The 19,757-nt window shown below is 50.2% G+C and overlaps 1 protein-coding gene and 1 long non-coding RNA gene across 22 annotated transcripts in view; one reads left to right on the forward strand and one right to left on the reverse strand.

Moving 5' to 3' along the window:
• Positions 1-19,757, forward strand: part of Tnrc18 (trinucleotide repeat containing 18) — a 95,885-nt gene that overhangs the window by 57,466 nt on the left and 18,662 nt on the right. For 9 of the 20 annotated variants that reach the window (XM_087578246.1, XM_087578249.1, XM_087578247.1 and 6 more), the window contains 4 exon segments: positions 2,157-2,517; positions 6,147-6,422; positions 11,148-11,402; positions 18,310-18,737. In XM_087578246.1, coding sequence (XP_087434372.1) covers positions 2,157-2,517; positions 6,147-6,422; positions 11,148-11,402; positions 18,310-18,737 — 1,320 coding nt within the window. 20 annotated transcript variants of the gene reach the window in all.
• LOC148002208 (uncharacterized) lies at positions 508-5,765 on the reverse strand. Of its 2 annotated transcripts, none has more exons than XR_015634661.1 (3): positions 5,665-5,765; positions 5,217-5,333; positions 508-805 (listed from the first exon to the last, which is right to left on the reverse strand). It is a non-coding gene; the product is annotated as an uncharacterized LOC148002208 (long non-coding RNA). The 2 variants fall into 2 exon arrangements; XR_015634662.1 differs by lacking the exon at positions 508-805 and adding an exon at positions 3,687-3,838.

Genomic DNA, 19,757 nt, shown 5'->3' on the forward strand with positions numbered 1-19,757 from the left:
AGTGTATAAGGTAGAGAGAATGAGGGAGGAATATACCCTCTGTCAATCTCCTCTCTGTCTGCATTAAGTGCATGTGTGTCCCCTGCGTGCGTGCATGCATGCACATGTACACATACGCACACACGCATGCACGCATCATACATATATGCAAAAAAAATTAAGCTATATCAGATACAAGGTCCTAGTGATATGTGCAGGTCCAGCCTGGTCTATCTAACAAGTTCAGTCAGGGCTTCCCAATGAGACCCTCTCTCAGAAAAACAAAATTCAAACAAATAAGGGTGTGAAGTGAAGGCGTGAAAAGTGAAAAGATTGCCCAGGATCTCTCTTCCCCTCGGGTCATGGTGAGAGACGCTTTTGTTAATTATCTCAACAACGCCATGCCAGCCTCTCTCTCCCTCGCCTCCTGCAATTGCTGCCTGATTAAAGATACAGAGCTAGCGCACAGAAATGGCAGAGCGCTAATGCCTTTGAAACTGCACATTTCATTTCAACAAATGACTACCGTTGGCGATAAACGTGCAAGGAGAAATTTAATCTGTGAAATCTCTAATCATTCTCCCCGGTCCAAGCATCCAAGGCACACTCCGGGCGTTTTCTTGGCAGCTCTGACCTGTTTAGTTGGACAGACTGGTTCAGACTGAGCAGCAGCCACCGGCAGCTGCCGTGGGAGGCTGAGATGGAAAGCAGATCTGCTCCACTCTGGGCGGCTTCCAGTCTTGGCTCCCATTGGTTCATCCAGCTACCTTCTTCAACCCATCTGTAGCCCGCTTCTTCAGAGTTCCGTAGGCGCTCTCACACGGGGCTGCGGAAAACCGGGATGGAAAGGCGGGTGCTGGCCAGGACCGTTCCCATGGCAACAGCTTTTAATAAGTGATCACTAGGCCAGGCGTCTTTAAAAAACTTTACAATTTTATGTATACGGGTGTGTGCCTGTGTGTATGGCTGTGCACCACATGCGTTCACTGCCTGTGTTGACCAGACAAGGGCGTCAGAGTTCCTGGAACTAGTCATAGATGGTTCTGAGCTGCCTCGTGGGGGCTGGGAATCGAATCCGAGTTCTCTAGAAGAGCAGCCAGAAATAAATATAAATAACTATGGAGTGGTTTCTTCAGACCCCGGACAAGGCATTTCTATTAAGTGTTTTATTGTATTTGTGTTTTGAAAAGACTTATTTCCGCTGTTTGCAAACGATATGTATCCATGTGTGCACGTCAGTGCAGATGGCCACGGCATCCAAAGGGAGTGTCGTGTCCCCGGAGCTGTCACAGGGGCTGTGTGTTCAGAACTGAACTTGGGTCCTTTGCAAGAAGATTATAGGATCTTTATCTCCATGTCATCTAACTCCCCACTTTATTTATATGTGTGTGTGAGTGGGTGTGGGTGGGTGTGAATGTGGGTGCGTGTGTGAGTGGGTGTGGGTGGGTGTGAATGTGGGTGCATGTGTGAGTGGGTGTGGGTGGGTGTGAATGTGGGTGCATGTGTGAGTGGGTGTGGGAATATGGATGTGGGTGTGTATGGAGCATGTGTGGATGTATCTGTGGGAGGGGGTGAGTATGTATGGGTGTGTTGAGTGTGGGTATATGTTGGGTAATTTGGGTGGGTGTATGTATGGGCATGTATGGGTGTGGGTATATGTGTGTGTGAGTGAATGTGAGTGGGTGTGAATGTGGGCATGTGTGTGTGTGTGTAGAGGTGAGTATGTATGGGTGTGTGAGTGTGTGTGGATGGGCATATGTATGGGCATGGGTATATGTGTGGGTAGGTGTATGTATGTGGCAGTTTGGGTGTGTACATGTATGCATGTGTGGGCATGTGTGTGAGGTACCCTTGGAAGTCAGAGTCTGTTTTCTCCATAATTTAGGTCCTAGGGAATCGAACTCGGGTCATCAGGTTTGGCAACAGGTACCCTCAACCCGCTGAGCCATCTCACTGGCCCGGATGCATGGACCCGACCCTGGTTATCTTCACGAGAGCCCTGTGCTGCTCAGAGACAGATAGCCCCATTTTAGATGGAAGGTCGGAGGACGAGTTAAGCAGTTTACCACAAGTCTAGAAGATGTGGGACTAGAGTTAGCCTGATCTCCAAAGCATTGTGACTTGAAACTCGCTGTCTTATTCAGCCATATTCATAATCTGTGACCTTACCTCCCCAGCTAAAGATTAAGAAGAAAAAGATGTCCAGTGACCAGGAGCAGTTGGCAAGCAAGCTAGACAGAGCCCTCTCCCTCACAAAGCAAGACAAGCTGAAGTCACCCTTCAAGTTTTCCGACAGCCCCGGGGGGAAGTGGAAAACCAGTGGGGGCTGTGGCAGGTTCTTGACACAGTGTGACAGCCTGCTGGGCAAGGACAGGAAAGCGCTGGCCAAAGGACTCGGCTTGTCCCTGAAACCCTCCAGAGAAGGTAAACACAAAAGAGCTTCCAAAGCCAGGAAGATGGAGGGGGGCTTCAAGGCCAGAGGCCAGCCCAAGTCTGTCCATTCTCCATTTGCCTCGGAAGTAAGCAGTCACTCTTACAGTAAGTACAGCCTTCAGCTTCATCGCATGGCGAAGGCTAATCTCGTTTGCTCCTAATCTCTCTTGCCCTCCTCAGAGGGACTTCAGGGTTCCTTGCAGCTTTGCACTGTGCCTGAGGCTAGAATTTCACCACTGAGAAGCAGATGTAACTGTTGGACAGACATGTGCGGTCGGTGGGCGGAGGCAGGTGTTAGTGGCTGGCCTTCCACTGGCCCACCGGAAGCCACCTCATTGTGGAGACCTTGTGCCATAGAGTTTGCAGCCGCTTAGCTTAGAGAGGCCTGGAGTGACTTCTTCCGTGTGCTAGAGGTGATGGGTTCCATTGCCAGTAGGACGTGGGTCATTTGTGCCCATATCCACACGTGTCTACACATCTACACATCCAGTCACGTCTACACAGTCACATACCCACATGACCCACACACGCCCACAGATGGGCGGTAGTGTTAGTGGGTTATGGAGGGGTTGGGAGGAGAAAGTATATTCCTAAGTAGGAAGAGACAAATTGAAAATGGACCAGGTCCGGTTTAATCCACTTGCCCATTACAGATGGCTGCCATGGCCAGAGTGTTCCTGCTGCGGCCTTGTCTACTACAAGAGCCATGTGTGAGTAGGGAGCCAAGGACATAGAGCAGCCTCTGAGACCAAGGGACTGACTGAGCTTTTATTCCATTTAAGTTGAGACCGGCCTTGTGTGTGCTCCTTGGCCTCTTGTATGGGCCTCGGCCCTCTGCCTGACAGAAATAGGTACACATGCATTCTGCCTGCACGCACACCTGATGCTGCTTGGGAAAACGGGAGGGGCTTCTCTTATCCAGTCGGTGTCCTCAGGGTTTGCTCATATTCTGTCAGATTCACTGCATTTTAGGCTTGGCTAGACCCTGGTTTCTGGCAGATGTATGTGCACATGAGTTTGAATGTCCATTGAAAAAGAAGATAAGGTGTGTCTCTTCTCCGTTTTTTGCTGGCTGTGCTGGGAAATTGATCTAAATAGAGCCAGACGTAGAAATTGCCAGATAGGAGTGTTTTTCCATCTTCTGTCTCCTCCCCCTTTCCGTCTCGGTAAAGTCTCTTTGTGTAGTCTTTACTGGTCTAAACTTGAGTTTCCAATCCACTCGCCTGAGCGCTGGAGTAGCGGGCAAGCGCCACTGAGCCCAAGCTCCCTCAGTGTTGCTTTTTGAAAAATGATTTCTGTGCATGTGTGTATACATGGGTACATATGGATGTACCCGAAGGTCAATATAGGATGTTGAATTCTCTAGAGCCGGAGTTATAGACGACCGTGAGTCACCACGAGGGGCTGGGAACAGAACCTGGGTCATCTAGAAAAACAAATGCTTGTAACTGCTGGGCCAGGAATTCAGCTCAGTGTTTCCTGTTCCTTCCCTCCCCCTCCTCTTCTCTTCTCTCCCTCCCCCTTCCTTTCTTCTCTCCCTCTCTCTCTCAAGAGGGGTCTCATGGCGTAGCCATGGTGGACTTAGAATTCACTGTACAGCTAAGGCTGGCCTTGAACTCACAGAGCTCTCTGCCTGCGCCTCCTGAGTGCTGGGATTAAAGGAACTCACCTGGCACACAGTTTAAACTCAGTTTTATGAGCTTTGCAGTTCAGGCATTGTCTTAGGCTTCCCCGGGTGTGAGTAGCTCACGCTCATGGAGGTGAACTGTGCTGGCCATAGGGTTAATTTGCTGTGGTGTGTGAATCGTGTACATTTTTGGTTCTCTTTGACCTGGAGGTCTCCAGGACCAACAATGCTCTAATGGGTATGAGGTTCAGCCAGCCCTCACGCACCAGGAACACGTTAGATCGTATTAGCAGCAGAGCCCCTCACATCCGAATGGTGAGGTCACTTAGTCTCCCGTCCTGAAGGGGCACAGGGAAAGAAGGACCTTGAAGGGCTTGTGGCAGAACGTGGAAGGGAGGGGTGGACTCTTGCTTTTCCAGTTGGGGTCGGAAGACATAAATGTCATGTCCTATCTGATGTATGGAAGGCCAGGTTGGCAGAATGTCACTTGTAGGCTTCTCTGGCCATGGAAGAACAAGTTAGGACACATGAGAAGGAAGGATGGGGCAGTGGCTAGTGCTTACATCGTAAGCTTGCAAACCTGAGTGCACTATTCAGAAGGAGAGAGCCAAGTACCATCTCGTGTGTGTTGTGATACATGTAAGTGAGCCTGCACACACACACACACACACACACACACACAGTGTGTGTATGATCATGGGAGATTTTCTGGTAAAGGACTGTGGTTTGGTGGGCTCCCCTGAAGTTGGGGTCCTGGTTGTGATGGAAAGTGGAGCTTATCGGTACAATGGCGTAGGGGACACCCGTGCCTCTGCATGCTTCTCTTGGAGATGTTAGGCACTGTCAGGCTCGTGCTGTGTGTCTTCACGCTGTCTTGTTCTGTGTAGGTTTTTAGCAGATCAAGGATGTCTGTCTTGTCTTTGGGGCCCCTTCCAGTCTTGCTCAACAGCCCAGCAGAAGGTCAAGATGGTGGATATTTGGGTTGAAGTTGGAAGGGACCAAAGAGCTTCCGTCTATTGGACTCTTTTCTCAACCCTGGCAACACAACTGTGTGTTTATACCAGAGACTTAGGGAACAGCATAGGCAGTAAACTGGTCAGCCAGTTGTCTGATGGAAAAGAGGGGCTGGGGGGGGCGGGGCTGGCCGAGAGCTAATCTCATTAGTGGGTGCCCTCACCTGCAGCCCACGTCAGTCTAGTGTTGCTGTGAAGTTGAGGAAGGAGCGGGAAGAGATGCATAGGATTGGTCCTTGTCAGTCGTGTCCTCTTAAAACCGCCACTGGGCTGTATGACATCTGTAGGTGGAGGGAACCACATGCTTTTGGCCAGGAGATATGGTAGGGTCCTTTCTCTGACTGTTACTCACTCAGATGTCACTTCCCCCTGTCCCCCACCCTGTGACTGAAGAAGTGGATGTACCCAAGACAGGGGGTGGCAGCAGCGGAAAGGGCCTCTCAGCAGGCAATCCTAGCTGTGCATGCCAGGTCAGAGGAGAGCTGGGGTGCCACCCATGCCCAGGCCTGTGGGCAGTTGGCACTGGGTTCTACATCTGTAGCCCGGGCCACTGACAGGAAAAAAAAAAAAAAAAAGACACCAGCACCCTCCTCCTTGGGCCCCACAACTTACCTGTATCAGAACATACTTGGAAGGGCTGGGAGGATGGCTCAGTGAGTATAGCGCTTGCTGTGTAAGCATGAGGACCCAGGTTCAATCCCCAGCCCCTGCACCTACATAAAAGACAGGTGAGAAGGTGCATGCTTCTGATAAGTCTGAGTGCAACACCCCCACCCCCCCCATGACCCATAGAATGGAAAAAGAGAACTGACTTACACAAGTTGTCCTCTGACTCTCTCCCGAGTTCCCTGGCACACTCATGTCCCCAGACATAGACACATGCACACAGAAGAAATTAAAATACAGCAACATTTTTTAAAAAGATGGTGGGCACTTGAGGATCCAAGATCAGGGTTGACTGACCTCTGGTTTCCGAAGTCATTCACATACACACATGTGCACGTGACGACACCCCCCCACCCCACCCCCCACACACATACGAGACCCCACTTACACATACACAAATAAACAAAACAAACCTACTTTGACTGCAGATACGGACTCAGACGAAGATGAGGACCTCCTGAAGAACTCGTGGTCAGCCCAGGGCCCCTCCAGCTCCAAACTGACCTCATCCCTCCTTGGCATGGTGGCCAAGAACAGCAAGCCAGCCACAGGCCCTAAGCTGACCAAGAGGGGCCCGTCAGGCCCCCGGACTTTGAAACCCAAGGAGGCCACCAGCAGGAAGCAGTCCTTCTGTTTGCTGCTCCGAGAGGCCGAGGCCCACTCCTCCTTCAGCGACTCTTCCGCGGAGGACTCCTTTGATCAAGGTTACTAGTGCCAAACGCAAAATAACCTTCCATGTTTTTATAGCGAGAATGAGTGGGGGAGAGAGAGAGAGCAAGCGAGCGTGCGAGAGAGTGTGCACACGGCAGGGATGGCTGTAGCCGTCTAGGTTTTTTGGCAGCGTAGTCTGCCCTATCCGCCTCTATTTTTGGTTTGTGTTTGCTTTTTATTTTTACTTAAACTTGTGATAACACCATTTGGCCAGCCCTTAACGGAGCTCTTACATGGACTTGTTTTTATTCTCCCAGAATTCCTCACCCTCCTCCCCTCTAAATTCCCCCCAAGATATACCCCCATCCCCATCCCCAATCCAAAAGCCTAACCTAACCTTCCCCAGACTCCCAGGCCGGCCTGGGTTTTCTCTTGGCTCGAGCCTGGCGGAGGCTTGCCCAAGGAGCATTTTGTAAAAAAAAAAAAAAAAAAAAAAAAAGAAAGAAAGAAAGAAAAAGAAAGAAAAAAAAAGACAAAACCGGACTTCTTGTGTGGGCGTGTGACTCGCTGTTTGTACCGCGATTTTGGTTGATGCCGAGCTTTATTAAACATACCGAGTTCATTTTTAACTAAACTGTGTGCCTCGTTTCTCTTGCTATGTCCTTAACTAGACGTCAGGTTGCCGTTCCCCCCCCCCTTCCATCCACCCCTCCCTTCCCCCCTCCTCTCTTCCCGCTCTTCGTCCCCACTCTAGAAGCCATAGACATGGTGGACTGCTTCTCTGTTATTCAAATATCCCTGGTATCTCGACACTCATCCCATTTTTCAGGTGTACAGTCCAGTGTTGTATCATCTCTCTGTTTTGTTTTATTTTTTATTTTTTTTTTTCCTTTTAAGCTGCTTGTCTGTGTTTTATTTTTCTGGAAGCTTCTGCTACTTTTCCACCAGCGGTTTAAAAAAAAAAAAAAAAAAAGAAAAGAAAACCCAACAAGAACAACAATTAACTTACCAGTAGCTGTTTGCTGACACATATTTCTGTTTTGAAGGGCATGTGGGCAGTTCAGAGTCAAGGCCTGTTGGCCATCTTCTCAATTTGGGTTTTTCTGCTTTTTTTTTTTTTGTTGTTGTTTTGTTTTTTTCTATTCCTCGTTCAATTTGAAAGTGTTGGCTTGGTTGCCATGTTGAGGGTCGAAAATGCTATTTCTTGGGGTTGCTGAACTGAGGTCTGTCTGGCCTTAACTCAGCTAGGGGCCCACCACCCAAAAGTACATTCTGGCTTCCACTTTTCCAATATCAGAATCGTAACCCACAGTTAGAAATACAAGAGCCCCCAGGCCCTTCAACCAGAAAATGTCCCTGTGAGGGAAGAAATTGGGCATCACCCCTTAGCCAGGGACTGCTTCAGGGTAAATCCCCTTTAGAGCTAGAGTTTGAAAATGCTTAGATGGGTAGCACCATTTCACCGGCCCCTGAGCATGGCCCCAGGCCATGGGGAGGAGGGTCAGAATGAACTGGAATGGTACCATCTAACTTTGCTTGAGCCCCCTGGGACCAGAACTCTGCTCTTATTGGCCAGTCTTCCTTCAGTTCCCACCTCCTCTCTTCACTCACCAGCAGTCCAAATGGGCAGAGATGGGTTTTGGGATAACCAAGTGACAGCACAAAGGGACCTGGTACCTTTTGGGCTTGTTCCTGTAATACCAGAGCCAGCACAGCCTGGGCCACAAGGAGAGGCTGCCTGCCTTCTATAGGCTTCCCTACCCTTGTCTTCTGTAGATGAGACTGGTCGGTCCTCTGTTCCCTCCCCATGACTTGGAGTGGGTACCTCTGCCCTTCCCTACACACCCTTAGAGTCAGGGTCCCCGCCTTGATATTTTTGAGCCTCTCCTGTTCTAGCATAGACCACACAGAATCAGGCATCCCCAAGCCCCAAGGGACCATAGCCCAGCCAGAGGATTTGGAGAGGCGAGGGCCAGGGCATGGCTCCCTAGCTTGCCTCTACCATTCAAAGCAAAACAGGCCGATGAGGTCTCAGAAAGGGATATTTGGGTAATAGGGCCTTCCTGCCCCCTTTGGTACTAAAACACTTAATTGGCGTGGCTTTTCTAGTATGTCTGCTTTCTCCTCCCAGCAGCTTGACCATCCCTCCAACCCTTGACCCCTACCCATGATGCTTTGAGTGTCTGTTTCGGTCTCTCGCATTTGCTCTCACGCTGCACTTGGACGCAAAGCGAAGGCTTGGGAGTAGGGCAGACGGCGTAGCGGGTTACTGAGTTTGAGTCCGAGCCTGGCTCGTTGCTCCGTAGGTAGGCAAAAAACATTTTCCTTTTCTATTCTCTGTTTATCCCCCCTCCTCGGGGTCTGCCCCCACCGGGTATGGCAGCAGTACTTCACTTTGACTTTTATCAGGTTTTGGGAACTCAATTACCCAACCCCGTGCCCTGAGCCAGGATTTAAAAAAAAAAAAAAAAAAAAAAGACATATATTGACATTAAAGTTTTTTTTTTCCTCCTCCTCCCTTGAGTCTTTGTTGGGACTTTTCTCCCCCTCTACCCTTGGCAAGCTCTGTGGGTCCAGGTATTGACAATTCTAGAAATTTCTTGACGCCCCCTGTCTTGCAAGGTCTCTCAGGTCTCCTTGTCCTCAGATGCTGGTCCAGTCAGAGACACTGCATGAGTCTTGACGAGTACCTCATTGTGAGGGCCACAGGAGACCTCAGGATAATTCAGTTTCCCTCTTGGGGAAAAAAGTACCCATTCTGGGTTTCTGCCTTCTGGAATGTTCTGCAGCATCAAACTGCTGAGACCAACTTGCTCCTGGCTTTCTGGGATCCGATAGTGGTCCTCAGAAACCCAGAGCAGGGGACTCGAACTTGCCTCCCTGCTGCTGAAGCCTACTTGCCTGAGGATCCTTCTGGAAAGAATGGTCAGGATTTCCAGTCTGCCCACCTGAGCAGCCAGGACAGAGGGGGAGCTTTTAGAAAGGGGAAGTTCCCAGTCCCCATCCCACCTTCCCCATCTCCTGCCCACCCTACCCAAATTGGCCAACTCCAGGGAGCCCTGATGTGAGATTACCCAGGCTGCCGGAAAAAAAAAAAGTCTGCCTACACTTAGCCTGCTTTGCCGCTGTGGCCCACTGGGGCGGAGACAGAACCATGTGACGTCGCAATGTGATTGATCGCAAGTGCGCACTGCCTGCCTGCCCCTGCCTGCCCCACTGGCATCCCCAGCCTGCTTCATCCATTGCTCTGGGAACACCTCCCGCCTCGCACCCTCTTAACCAACTTCCTCTCCCTTCCTCCTACTCTCTCTCTCTCTCTCTCTCTCTCTCTCTCTCTCTCTCTCTCTCTCTCTTTCTCTCTCTCTCTCCTCTCCCTCTCTCCCCCCTACCTCCCCATGCAGACCCTCCTTAGCTATTCCCACCTCCCCTCCCAAGCTGGCTAGGATCCCCGGTCATAGACACTTTACCCTCAGCACAGGTGGGACCACCAGTTTATCTAACCAAGTCCTGGTGTGGGGCCTTAGCAGGAGGAGGCTGTTTTTGGTTGCCTCACTCAGCCCTCACATATAGGATGTGTGTATCTTAACATGGCTTCCCAGACCAGAGTAGCCTCCCAGTCCTCCCCGGGCCCCAGTGCACAAGCTCTCGAGGTAGATCACCCCTGGTGTTTGCCTTGCTCCTTGGTGCTGTTTCCCTTGAAAGGTCAAACGCCAGTCTGTACATTAGGGTGTCGTCACCATCAGGTGGAGACTTTTGTTGCTTTACCTAGGGTAGAGTTTTGTTTTCTGTGAGCCAGCCCCATGGCCCATCCTAGCAGGGGGCTGTCAGCCTCTGAGCCAGCTGGGCCAGTTGCTGGAGTGAAACTGACCTCTGACCCGGCTGAGACAGGGCTGGTCCCCACTGCTGCCCCGAGGGTTTGGCCTTAGGGGGCCTCCCTACTGCAGAGTGGGCTGGTCTGTCTACCTCCAGGGCAGGCTGAGCTCACCTCAGTGGCTGGCACTGTTTCTCCTTTCTTTTTGAAATAGGGTCTTACTCTGTAGCTCTGGCTGGCCTGAGTTCACAGACCTCCTGCCTCAGTCCCAGTGCTTAGACCATAGGAATGTGCCAGACCAGACTGAGCCACATAGAATACGACCCTCTTAGCTGGGTTGGTGGGCTGGAGGGTCATCCGGGGCTCAGAGAGGCTCCCCAGCATGGGGGTGCTAGGTTCTTACTCTGCTCGGGGATAAGACTATGGGGGTCCCTAGTCTCCATGAAGAGATCAAATTCCACCTTCTGTCAACAGTCCCTGACCTCTGACCTCTGGCTGAGCAGAACGCTGCAGGCCCCTTGTCTAGATCCTCCAGCCTGAGCCCAACCTTCCCTCCCTCCTCTTCCCTTTTCTGCCTCTTTCCTGCTTCCTTTCTCAGCCTCCATGTCTATGTCGGGGTGCGTGTGTGTGCGCGTGCATGTGTGGACCATGACGAGCGCTGTCTCCTGTCTTTGTCCGTCTGTGTGTCTGTCCCCCCCACCTACAGCACAGGTGCATGTCGGTGCTGCCCTCCCAGAAGCCCGTCCCCCATACCCAGAGCCACCCCTCTCCCTCCCCCAGGCTGCCCCATGTGGGTGACTGATAGAGGCCTTGGGCCATGGGTGGGACTGTGGGCTGGTTCTGGACCCTTCCTGGCGACCCTTGGTAAAGACAGAGACTGGAGCCAGGGTGGGTGGTGGGAGGAGGTGGGGGGCAGTGTGCACCCAGGTCAGGGCTCTCACTTGTTCCTTGTTTTCCCGCATGCCAGATGACAGCTCAGAAGAGGAGGAGGAAGAGCTAGAGGAGGAAGAGGAAGATGAGGAAGAAGAAGGCATTGGTAGCTATAGGCTGGGTGCCGGGGAACAGGCCCTGTCGCCAAGCCTGGAGGAGAGTGGGCTGGGCCTGCTGGCTCGCTTTGCGGCCAGTGCTCTCCCCAGCCCTGTCGTGGGGCCACCCCTGTCTGTGGTGCAGCTGGAAGCTGAGCAGAAAGCCCGGAAGAAGGAAGAACGGCAGAGCTTGATGGGTGAGTGTCAGTGGTTGCAAAGTGGATGCTGTGGGCCCATCACAAAGAGACTGAGGCTCAGTGTTGGACAGGAGAGCCGGGTGGAGCTTTGATCACCTGACTGCTGGAAAACCCGGTCACAAAAGAGTATCTTCTTTCACTCTCATGCCTTCATTAAAGTTGCTAGTACTTCACAGGTGTCTAGGAGCTCAGGGAAGACCTTGACCTAGGCCTGGGGACTAGAGGCCACTCTAGGCTAGTAATCTTCAGGCAGAGAAAACATATTGACAGAGAGAGATGCATGCAGAAAGAAGAGGAAGGGAAGACTTCCTGTCCAGGTCACTGGAGAAGTTCTCTGAGTCCAGTGAGGCAGAAGGGTGGCCTCGATGGCCTGAAGCTGGTGGCTGGAGGAGTCAGGGGTGCAGGCTGAGGCTTGTTCTTTTGTTCACTTCGTGGGCTAAGGTTATGACCTTAACATCGGGTCGGGAGACCTAGCTGACCCTGTCTTCTTTCCATTATATCCTTGAGTCCTGTGTCCCTGGTGAGTCGAGAGGTTCTTTCCCCAACTGTCAGGGTAGACATGGTTCCTGGGGTTGGTACTATGTAGCTGAGGTGGTAGAGTGCTTGCCTGGCCCCAGAGCCCTATGTTCTAATATCTACCTCCAGCATCACATAAACCAGATGCAGTGGTGCATGCCTGCAATCCCAGCACTCAGGAGGCAGGAGGATCAGGGGTTCAAGGTCCTCCTCAGCTATAACACACAGCAAGTCAGAGGCCAACCTGGGGTATGGGTCCCTTTCTCAAGTGGAGGTTGCAGGGTAGGCATGAAGCCTTCTGGCAGAGGCTGTGACAAGGGCCAGGCTTCTTTGAGCTTCCTGGAGAGTTTCCTAAAAGATCCCCAATTCTCCTACCCGTGGCTCCTTCCTTTCTCCCTAAAATTCACCACCGATTGCCCTGGTGTCTTGAGGCTTTTGCATTGACTGTTCCCATCCTGTTCTCCAAGTGTCAGGCATTACGGCATATTCTTTGGACCATTACCACCTTGATAGAGGAGTGTAATATGTGGGTTTTGCTACCTTGCTCTAAGTTCTGGGTAGACCACACTACCAGCCCCCACCCAGAGAACACTGGATCTGTGGATGAAAGACACAGACACACACATTGCTCAGTTTCAACCTGCTTTATTGGCTCAATTGCTGGGCTCTTCTAATCTCCCGTGAATAGCATCCCTTCCCCCAATATTCTCAGCACCTCTTAATCTGACCTTTGCTTAGTGTCCTAGTTACCTTCTCCTTGTTCAGCAACCCCAAACTGTCCTCTGCTTAGTTGTGTTTCTAATCTCCCACCTGCGGAAGCAGCCATGGTCTCCCTACCAGAGATCTCACATAGCCGGTCACCTTTTCTCCCTCCAAAGCATGGACAAAATCCCCCTTCCTCTTCCTGCATGTCTTAGCCTGCCTGCAGGGACTCGGAAGTCCCACCTCTTTTCTTCCGCCCAGCAATTGGCCCCTGGCATCTTTATTGATAGATCAAGAACCAACAGGGGAACAGGACCTTAGCATCCGTACCACTCCCTACAGATGAGCATTTATTTATTCTTTGACACGTGCATAAGCCGTATATCTTCATCATACGTACCACCACTCAAATGAACTATTTAAAGCATTTTTTAAAACTGGTTTACTTTGCCTGTGTGTTTCCAAGTGTGCACATGACGCCAAGGTCAAAGGTTCTGGGAACAGAACTCAGGTCACCAGGCTTGGTGGCAGACCCCCTTTTCTTTTGAGCCATCTTGCTGGCCCCTAGTTGTTTGTTCATGCTTCTTCAACCCCTCCTCCATTTTCTCACTTGTAGTTTGCTCGGATCTTGCCTCTGTGTACGAATCCTGGAAGTTCTACCAAAATACCCTGAGTCAGACTTGTCCGACTTGAGAGCTTCAGGCATTTTCACAGATAAATTTACGAAGTCATCTACTGTTTGGTGTGTCAACCTCCAAAGCAGACCCAGTGTAGGCCACCTCTCTTCCCATTCACTTTGGGGCATTTTATATCCAGATTTCTCCAGCAGCAACTTCTAGCTTCTGAAGGAAACCTTGCCACTAGGGCAACTGTTTGCAGAGCATTCTCTAGTGCAGCCCGTGGGTCACGTGCACGATTCTAAGGGTGCCTCTGAAGATAGCAGAAGGTATTTTAGTCTCCTGTTGTCATCTGTTAGGTCACAATCATCACTGGCAAACGTTAACAAAGGTTTCCCTTGGCAACTTACTTCTTACTGTCGTTTAGAGACACAAGTTCCTCAATACTTCAGTGGTATCCATTGTGAGGTTTCAGACATACAGCCTGTTACTAGATCACTAGGCTGCCCCTTATCATGGGAGCCAACATGAACTGAGAACCAGACAGGCTCCTCTGCAAGAGCAGCAAGCACTCTTAGCTGCCGATACCCCTCTACAGCTCCAGTTTATACTTCTATGTAGGTGGATCTGTTGCCCATGTGTGTGCATGTATGTGCATTAGCTGTGTGCCTGGTGCCCATGGAAGCCAGAAGGAAACATCAGATTCAACGGAGCTGGAGTTACAGATGGTGTGAGCCACCGTGTGGGTGCTGGGAATTGAGCCCACGTCCTCTGGAGATGCAGCCAGCGCTCTTAACCACTAAGCCATCTGTCTAGCCACTGTTGTCCCCCTTCCCCACTTCATACTTTTAATGTCTGTAGGGTGGGTAGTAATTTTTCTTCTTTTATTGCTGACATACTCTCCCTCGATCAGCTAGAACTTACCTGTTTCATTAATGACCCTCCCCCTTTATTCTGTCTCTTTTTTTTTTTTTTTACATCTGTTGGTTTACATGTATGTGGATCGTACTTGCCTTACTGCTTGTATGGAGGTCAGAAGACATCTTTCTGGAGTTGTTTCTCTCCACTGCCTAGGTTCCAGGGGTTGAATCCGGGTCATGAGGCCCGATGGGCGAGCTTCCTTCTGAGTCATCTTGCCAGCCCAGGTTCATCGATTGCTGTTCCTTGCTTCCTTGGATTTCTTTGGGTGTGTCAGTCATTTGCAGCCACTTCCTGGTTTTCAGGGTAGCCTCTTAGATCCCCGATTTGAGACCTTATTCTTTCCCAATAGAAACATTGTTCAAAGATACAAACCGCTCTGAAAGCTCAGCTTCAGTTGCGCCTCTCACATTTTAATGCTTGTCGGATTCTCATTATTCAGGAGCCGTTCTGAGTTTCTCTTGTGATTTCCGCTTTGATCCGACGGTGACTCAGAAAGTTATTTATTCTCCAGACATTTGAGGGCAGCTGCCTGGTCATCTTGTAGATCTCTGCTTGGATTCCACTTCTAGTTGGAAAGTACATTCAGTAATTTGAATGAAAAAGGAAATTAACGCGGAGCTCCGTGGCACTTCCTAGGATACAAGCACGTAATATGTACTGATATTAACCATTAGTCACGCCCATGCGGTTCTCTATGGTTCATAGTTACACTTTCCTTTGTGCTAGAGATAAGTGTTAGGATCTGCAACTATAATTTGCACAATTCACGATTGCTTCATTTAGTTTTGTCAGTTTTTTCTTTCCCCCCCCAGAGCTGGGGACCGAACCCAGGGCCAGTTTTTTGCTTTATGTGTTTGTAGCTCTGTTATTGAGGGCGTACAAGTTTTTGGTTATTTTGTTATTCTCTTGATTCACTGTTAAAAACTATTCCTTTCTCCTCTCTAGGATTATGTTTTTTTTCCTAAAATCCACTTTTATCTGATACTCCATAGTCATTCTGGTTTTCTTTTTCTTTTTTTTTTTTTTAAGATTTATTTATTTATTATATATAAGTACACGGTAGCTGTCCTCAGACACACCAGAAGAGGGCATCAGATCTCATTACAGATGGTTGTGAGCCACCATGTGTTTGCTGGGATTTGAACTCAGGACCTCTGGAAGAGCAGTCAGTGCTCTTCACCGCTGAGCCATCTCTCCAGCCCTCCTTCTAGTTTTCTTTTTTCAACTTAAAAAAAATGTATTATGATCGTGTGGGTGATGTGTTTAATGGACATGTATGTCACAGTGCATGGAGGAGGAAGAGATCACCATACATGTACCATGCATCCACCTGTCTCCCTTCGGCCCTTCCTCCAAGCAATTAAATAAATAGATCCCTTACTTCTAGCCAACTGTTTCTTCCTTCTTTTTGTATCTACCTATTTTTGACGATATGTAGAGTGAGGTGGGTCCTGTAGTGTGTAGCCCTGTGTGTTTGGCATCTTTCATTTTTATTTTGAAGTTCATCATAGCAACAGTTGCTAGGACACCATGTTTTTATATAGCTATGTGGTACAGCTCTGAACCAATCTACTTGCTAGTGGATGCATATTTGAGTTGCTTCCAATTTTAGGCTTTTACAAAAGCTAATGCTACTTTCAACTGTGTGTACTGGTTCTCCCCCCCTCCTTTTATGTGTGTGTGTGTGTATGTGTGTGTGTGTGTGTGTGTGTGTGTGTGTAAATGTTTTAATTCTTCTGTACTTGAATTGTTGGGCAATTTGGGAAGTTTGTTTAGCCCTTTGAGGAACTAATAAACTTTTTCCTTTTTGTTCTTAAAGATTTTTTTTTAAATTGTGTATATGTATGTGTGTGTGTATGAGAGAGAGTATGTGCACTTGAGTACTGTGCTGTGCACAGAGGTCAGAGATGTTGTCAGGAGCTGGAGTTAAGGTGACTCTCCCATGAGGATCCTGGGAACTTAACTTGGGTCCTCTACAAGAATGGTACATGCTCTTAAGCACCAAGCATCTTACCGGCTGCCCTAGTTATGTTTCTGTTGCTGCGATAAACTATCCTGATAAAAGACAAGGAGAGAACATTTATTTTAGCTCATAGCTTACAGTCTGTCAAGGTAGCAGGAACTTCAAACGACTGACCACATTTCAACCACAGTCAAGAAAGCAGGGAGGAAATGAGTGTGTGAGCTTTGGTGCTCAGCTTACTTTCTCCTGCCTAGAGAATGATGCTGCCCACAGTAGGCTGCAGCTCCTATCTCAGATAACCTCAATAAAGACTGTCCCCTACAGACGTGCCCACAGGCCAACCTGACCTACACAATCCTTCATTGAGACTCTCTCCTCAGAAGTTCGAATCACAACTGAATTGACCTGCCAGGACTTGTCTTAATCAGACCCATTCAGACCTAAGTCTCTTTAGCAAATTTATTTCCAGTACTGCAGTTCTCTGGGTGGTTGAACTCAAGGCTTACTCACAGGTATGGCTAGACAGTTTGGAATAGCCTTTCTTTTGCTCTTTTTTTTTTTTTTTTTTTTGTTTCTCTTTTCTGGTTTCTGAGATCAGGGTTCATTTCTTTTGCACATGTGCCCCAAACCTTGCCCCAAATTCCTGTGTAGGGGGTGCAAGACTGACACCTGCTCCTTGTAGCTGCATGGTTCTCTTCCAAGAGCTCTCTCTTCTTCCAGGTCTCAATCAGCTTCCTGTACCTGCTCCGTGCAGATGGTATAGTGTTTCCACAAGGGACCACACACCGAGGAGGACCTTGCACTTCTGATCCTCTTGCCTCTGCCTCCTGAGTGCTGAGATCACACACATGTACCACCAATTCAGTGCTGGTGATGGAACCCAGGGCTTCATGTATGGCTGGGCAAGCAACTCTTTATTGTGCCAACCCCCAGAGCCCCAAAAGCTCAACTCTCAAGCCTGACTGTATGGCCTGAACCTTCCTCATGTACAAGAGTGCCCCCCCCCCACTTCCAGCCCTCAACCCCACACATTTCCTCAGGGGGAAGCTAATTAACAAGTTCATTAATAAGATCGTTAAGCTTTGAAGGGACTCTTTCACCAGGTTTCCCATCCCCCGACCCACCCCCACCCCCCACCCTGCCTCAATAGTTGCCTCTGAGAGGGCCTCCCATGGGGGCCCCTGTGAACAGGCTGCCTCTTGCCAGAGAGTCTGTAGGGCTGGGATTGGGCCCCCAGGTCCTCTTTCAGGGGTTGCTGGCCGTCTAGGGGACTGCAAGCCCAACAGGCTATCTGGTCTGTGGGCCAATAGATTAATAGACCGACCTTTCTGTCTTTGTTTCTGAGGAACATGGCACTGACTGAGTCTACTGAAGGCTGTGCCCTGGCTGCTGTCTCTGTGCTTAATGTGAGCTTTGGAGGCAGGAGAGACCTCAAGAGAACTCAGCTGTTTTTAAGCCAGGGCAGACTAGATGGGCAGACCGTGTGGGTAGAGAGGCTAGAAGTGTGGGGAAGGATTCCTGTGATGGTGGCAGGGGGACTGTGAGGGAACACCCTGGGGGATCAGGTCGGTTGTAGCATACCTGTGTTTTCCTGTCGAGGTGATTGTACCCTAGGCTGAGGGAACAGTGAGCCACAACTTGAAGATGAGGAAAGGTAGAAGGAGGAGGAGAGATAGTGGCCTTGAAGTCTAGTAGTGTGTCTCAGAGATCCAGGACATAGAAAGAGGGTCCCTGTTATGGGGATGAAAAGAGGAAGGAAATTCTGAGGAGCCTCTTAGCAGGGAGTGGGCCTGGGTGGTTAAGGACCCCAAGAGCAGGAAGGGAGTCTGTCAGGAAGTAGGAAGACAGGCCTCAGGCTTGGGGCTTTCTTGGGGCTTTCCCCACCGCCTCCCTGTGCAGCCCTTGTCCCAACCTGCCTAGATTCTGGGGTTTCCTGAGTGGCAGTGTAGGCCTGAGGCCTACATCTTTTAGTAGTGTTCTTGACAGCCATGGGGTAGGGGATAGGGGACTTGGGTGAATCCTTGTCCTTCTCTGAGCCTCAGTTTACCTCCTCCTGGTAAACAGGAGAGAGTACGTCCCTGGGTGGAATGGGTCTGTGGATTTCTGGCCTTGCAGGGCCAGGTGGATAAGAAAAGAAGACTGTGGAGTCCCTACCCACCAGCCCCTCCCTCCTCCTCCTCACATCCAGGCACGGAGTTCGAGTACACGGACTCGGAGAGCGAAGTGAAGGTTCCCAAGCAGTCACCTGCTGGGCTGCTGCGACCCAAGAAAGGGGCTGGGGAGCCAGGCCAGTCTCTGGCTGCACCCGTCCCTGGCACCCGGGCCTCTGGTCCCACCAGCCCAGACAAGGCCAAGCTGGCCTCAGAGAAGGGACGCAAAGCCCGGAAGATACGCGGCTCCAAGGAACCTGGCTTTGAGGCGGGGCCAGAGGCCAGTGATGATGACCTGTGGACTCGACGCAGGAGCGAGCGCATCTTCTTACACGATGCTTCTGCTGCAGTCCAAGCACCCAGCAACGCTGCGCCGGCAACCAAGCCTAGCCGCTGTGGCAGGGGAGGTGCCCCAAGCCCACGAAAGGACACCGGCCGAGCCAAGGACAGGAAGGACCCCAGGAAGGTAAGAGCTCAGCGTAGGTCCCCCGGTCTCCAACCTTGGGGTGTAGCTTTGATGTTAGCAGCGTGCCCATAGAAGGTTCCACCATGTTTGGTGTCCGTGAGGAACCTTGCTTCCTCTTCCTGTTCCTGTCAGAGAATCTTAATCTTTTACTCATCCCATAAGAATAATGGTTTAGGGGTTGGGGATTTAGCTCAGTGGTAGAGCGCTTGCCTAGCAAGCGCAAGACCATGGGTTCGGTCCCCAGCTCCGAAAAAAAAAAAAAAAAAAAAAGAATAATGGTTTAAAATGTGAATAAATCCCCAGAACCCCGTGTTACGTAACTATGACCAAATATCCAACACGACTTGTAAAGAGAAAAGGTTTCTGGGGTTTGGTGACTCTTCTCTCTAGCCCCAGCACATATTTGATTTGATTTGTGCTGTGCTCTGTGTGTGTGTGTGTGTGTGTGTGTGTGTGTGTGTGTGTGTGTGTGTGTGTGTGTAGCTGAGGCTGTGTGTGTCTTGGCACATGTGTAGAGGTCAGAGGACAACTGTGTGTGCTTAGTTCTCTCCTTTCACCCTTATGTGGGTTCTGGCAATCAAACCACCAGGCTTCTATGAAAAGCCTTACTATTTACATACTGAGCCCACTCACCAGCTCTAGTATGGGTTTTTAGACGGGGGTCTCCTGTAGCTCAGGCTGGCCTTGAACTTCTGATTCTTCTATCACAGCCACGTGTGTGTTGTAGTCTTCAGGTCTGAAGCGGTTTCAGTGTACTGGTTACCTAGCCAGCAGAGGCATGGGTTAATAGCACACGTGGGTGCCACCCCCTGTGACAGTTCGCTGGACACCTAGGTTATTTCCAGTTCTGCGTTTGGATGTCCCTGCCTGTGAGACATTGGTCAGTTCTCACCCCACCTGCAGGGTGGAGCGCCCTGGTCTCTATATTGAGATGCCTGAGAAGAGGCTGCTTCACTGCAGACTTCTGGGGAGGCTCACACACAGCTACAAGTGGCTGAGCAACAGCTAAGCCATTTTAAA

Source organism: Rattus norvegicus, chromosome 12 (assembly GCF_021556685.1).
Source record: "Rattus norvegicus strain SHRSP/BbbUtx chromosome 12, alternate assembly SHRSP_T2T, whole genome shotgun sequence".
In the NCBI taxonomy this organism is placed as follows: Eukaryota; Metazoa; Chordata; class Mammalia; order Rodentia; family Muridae; genus Rattus; species Rattus norvegicus.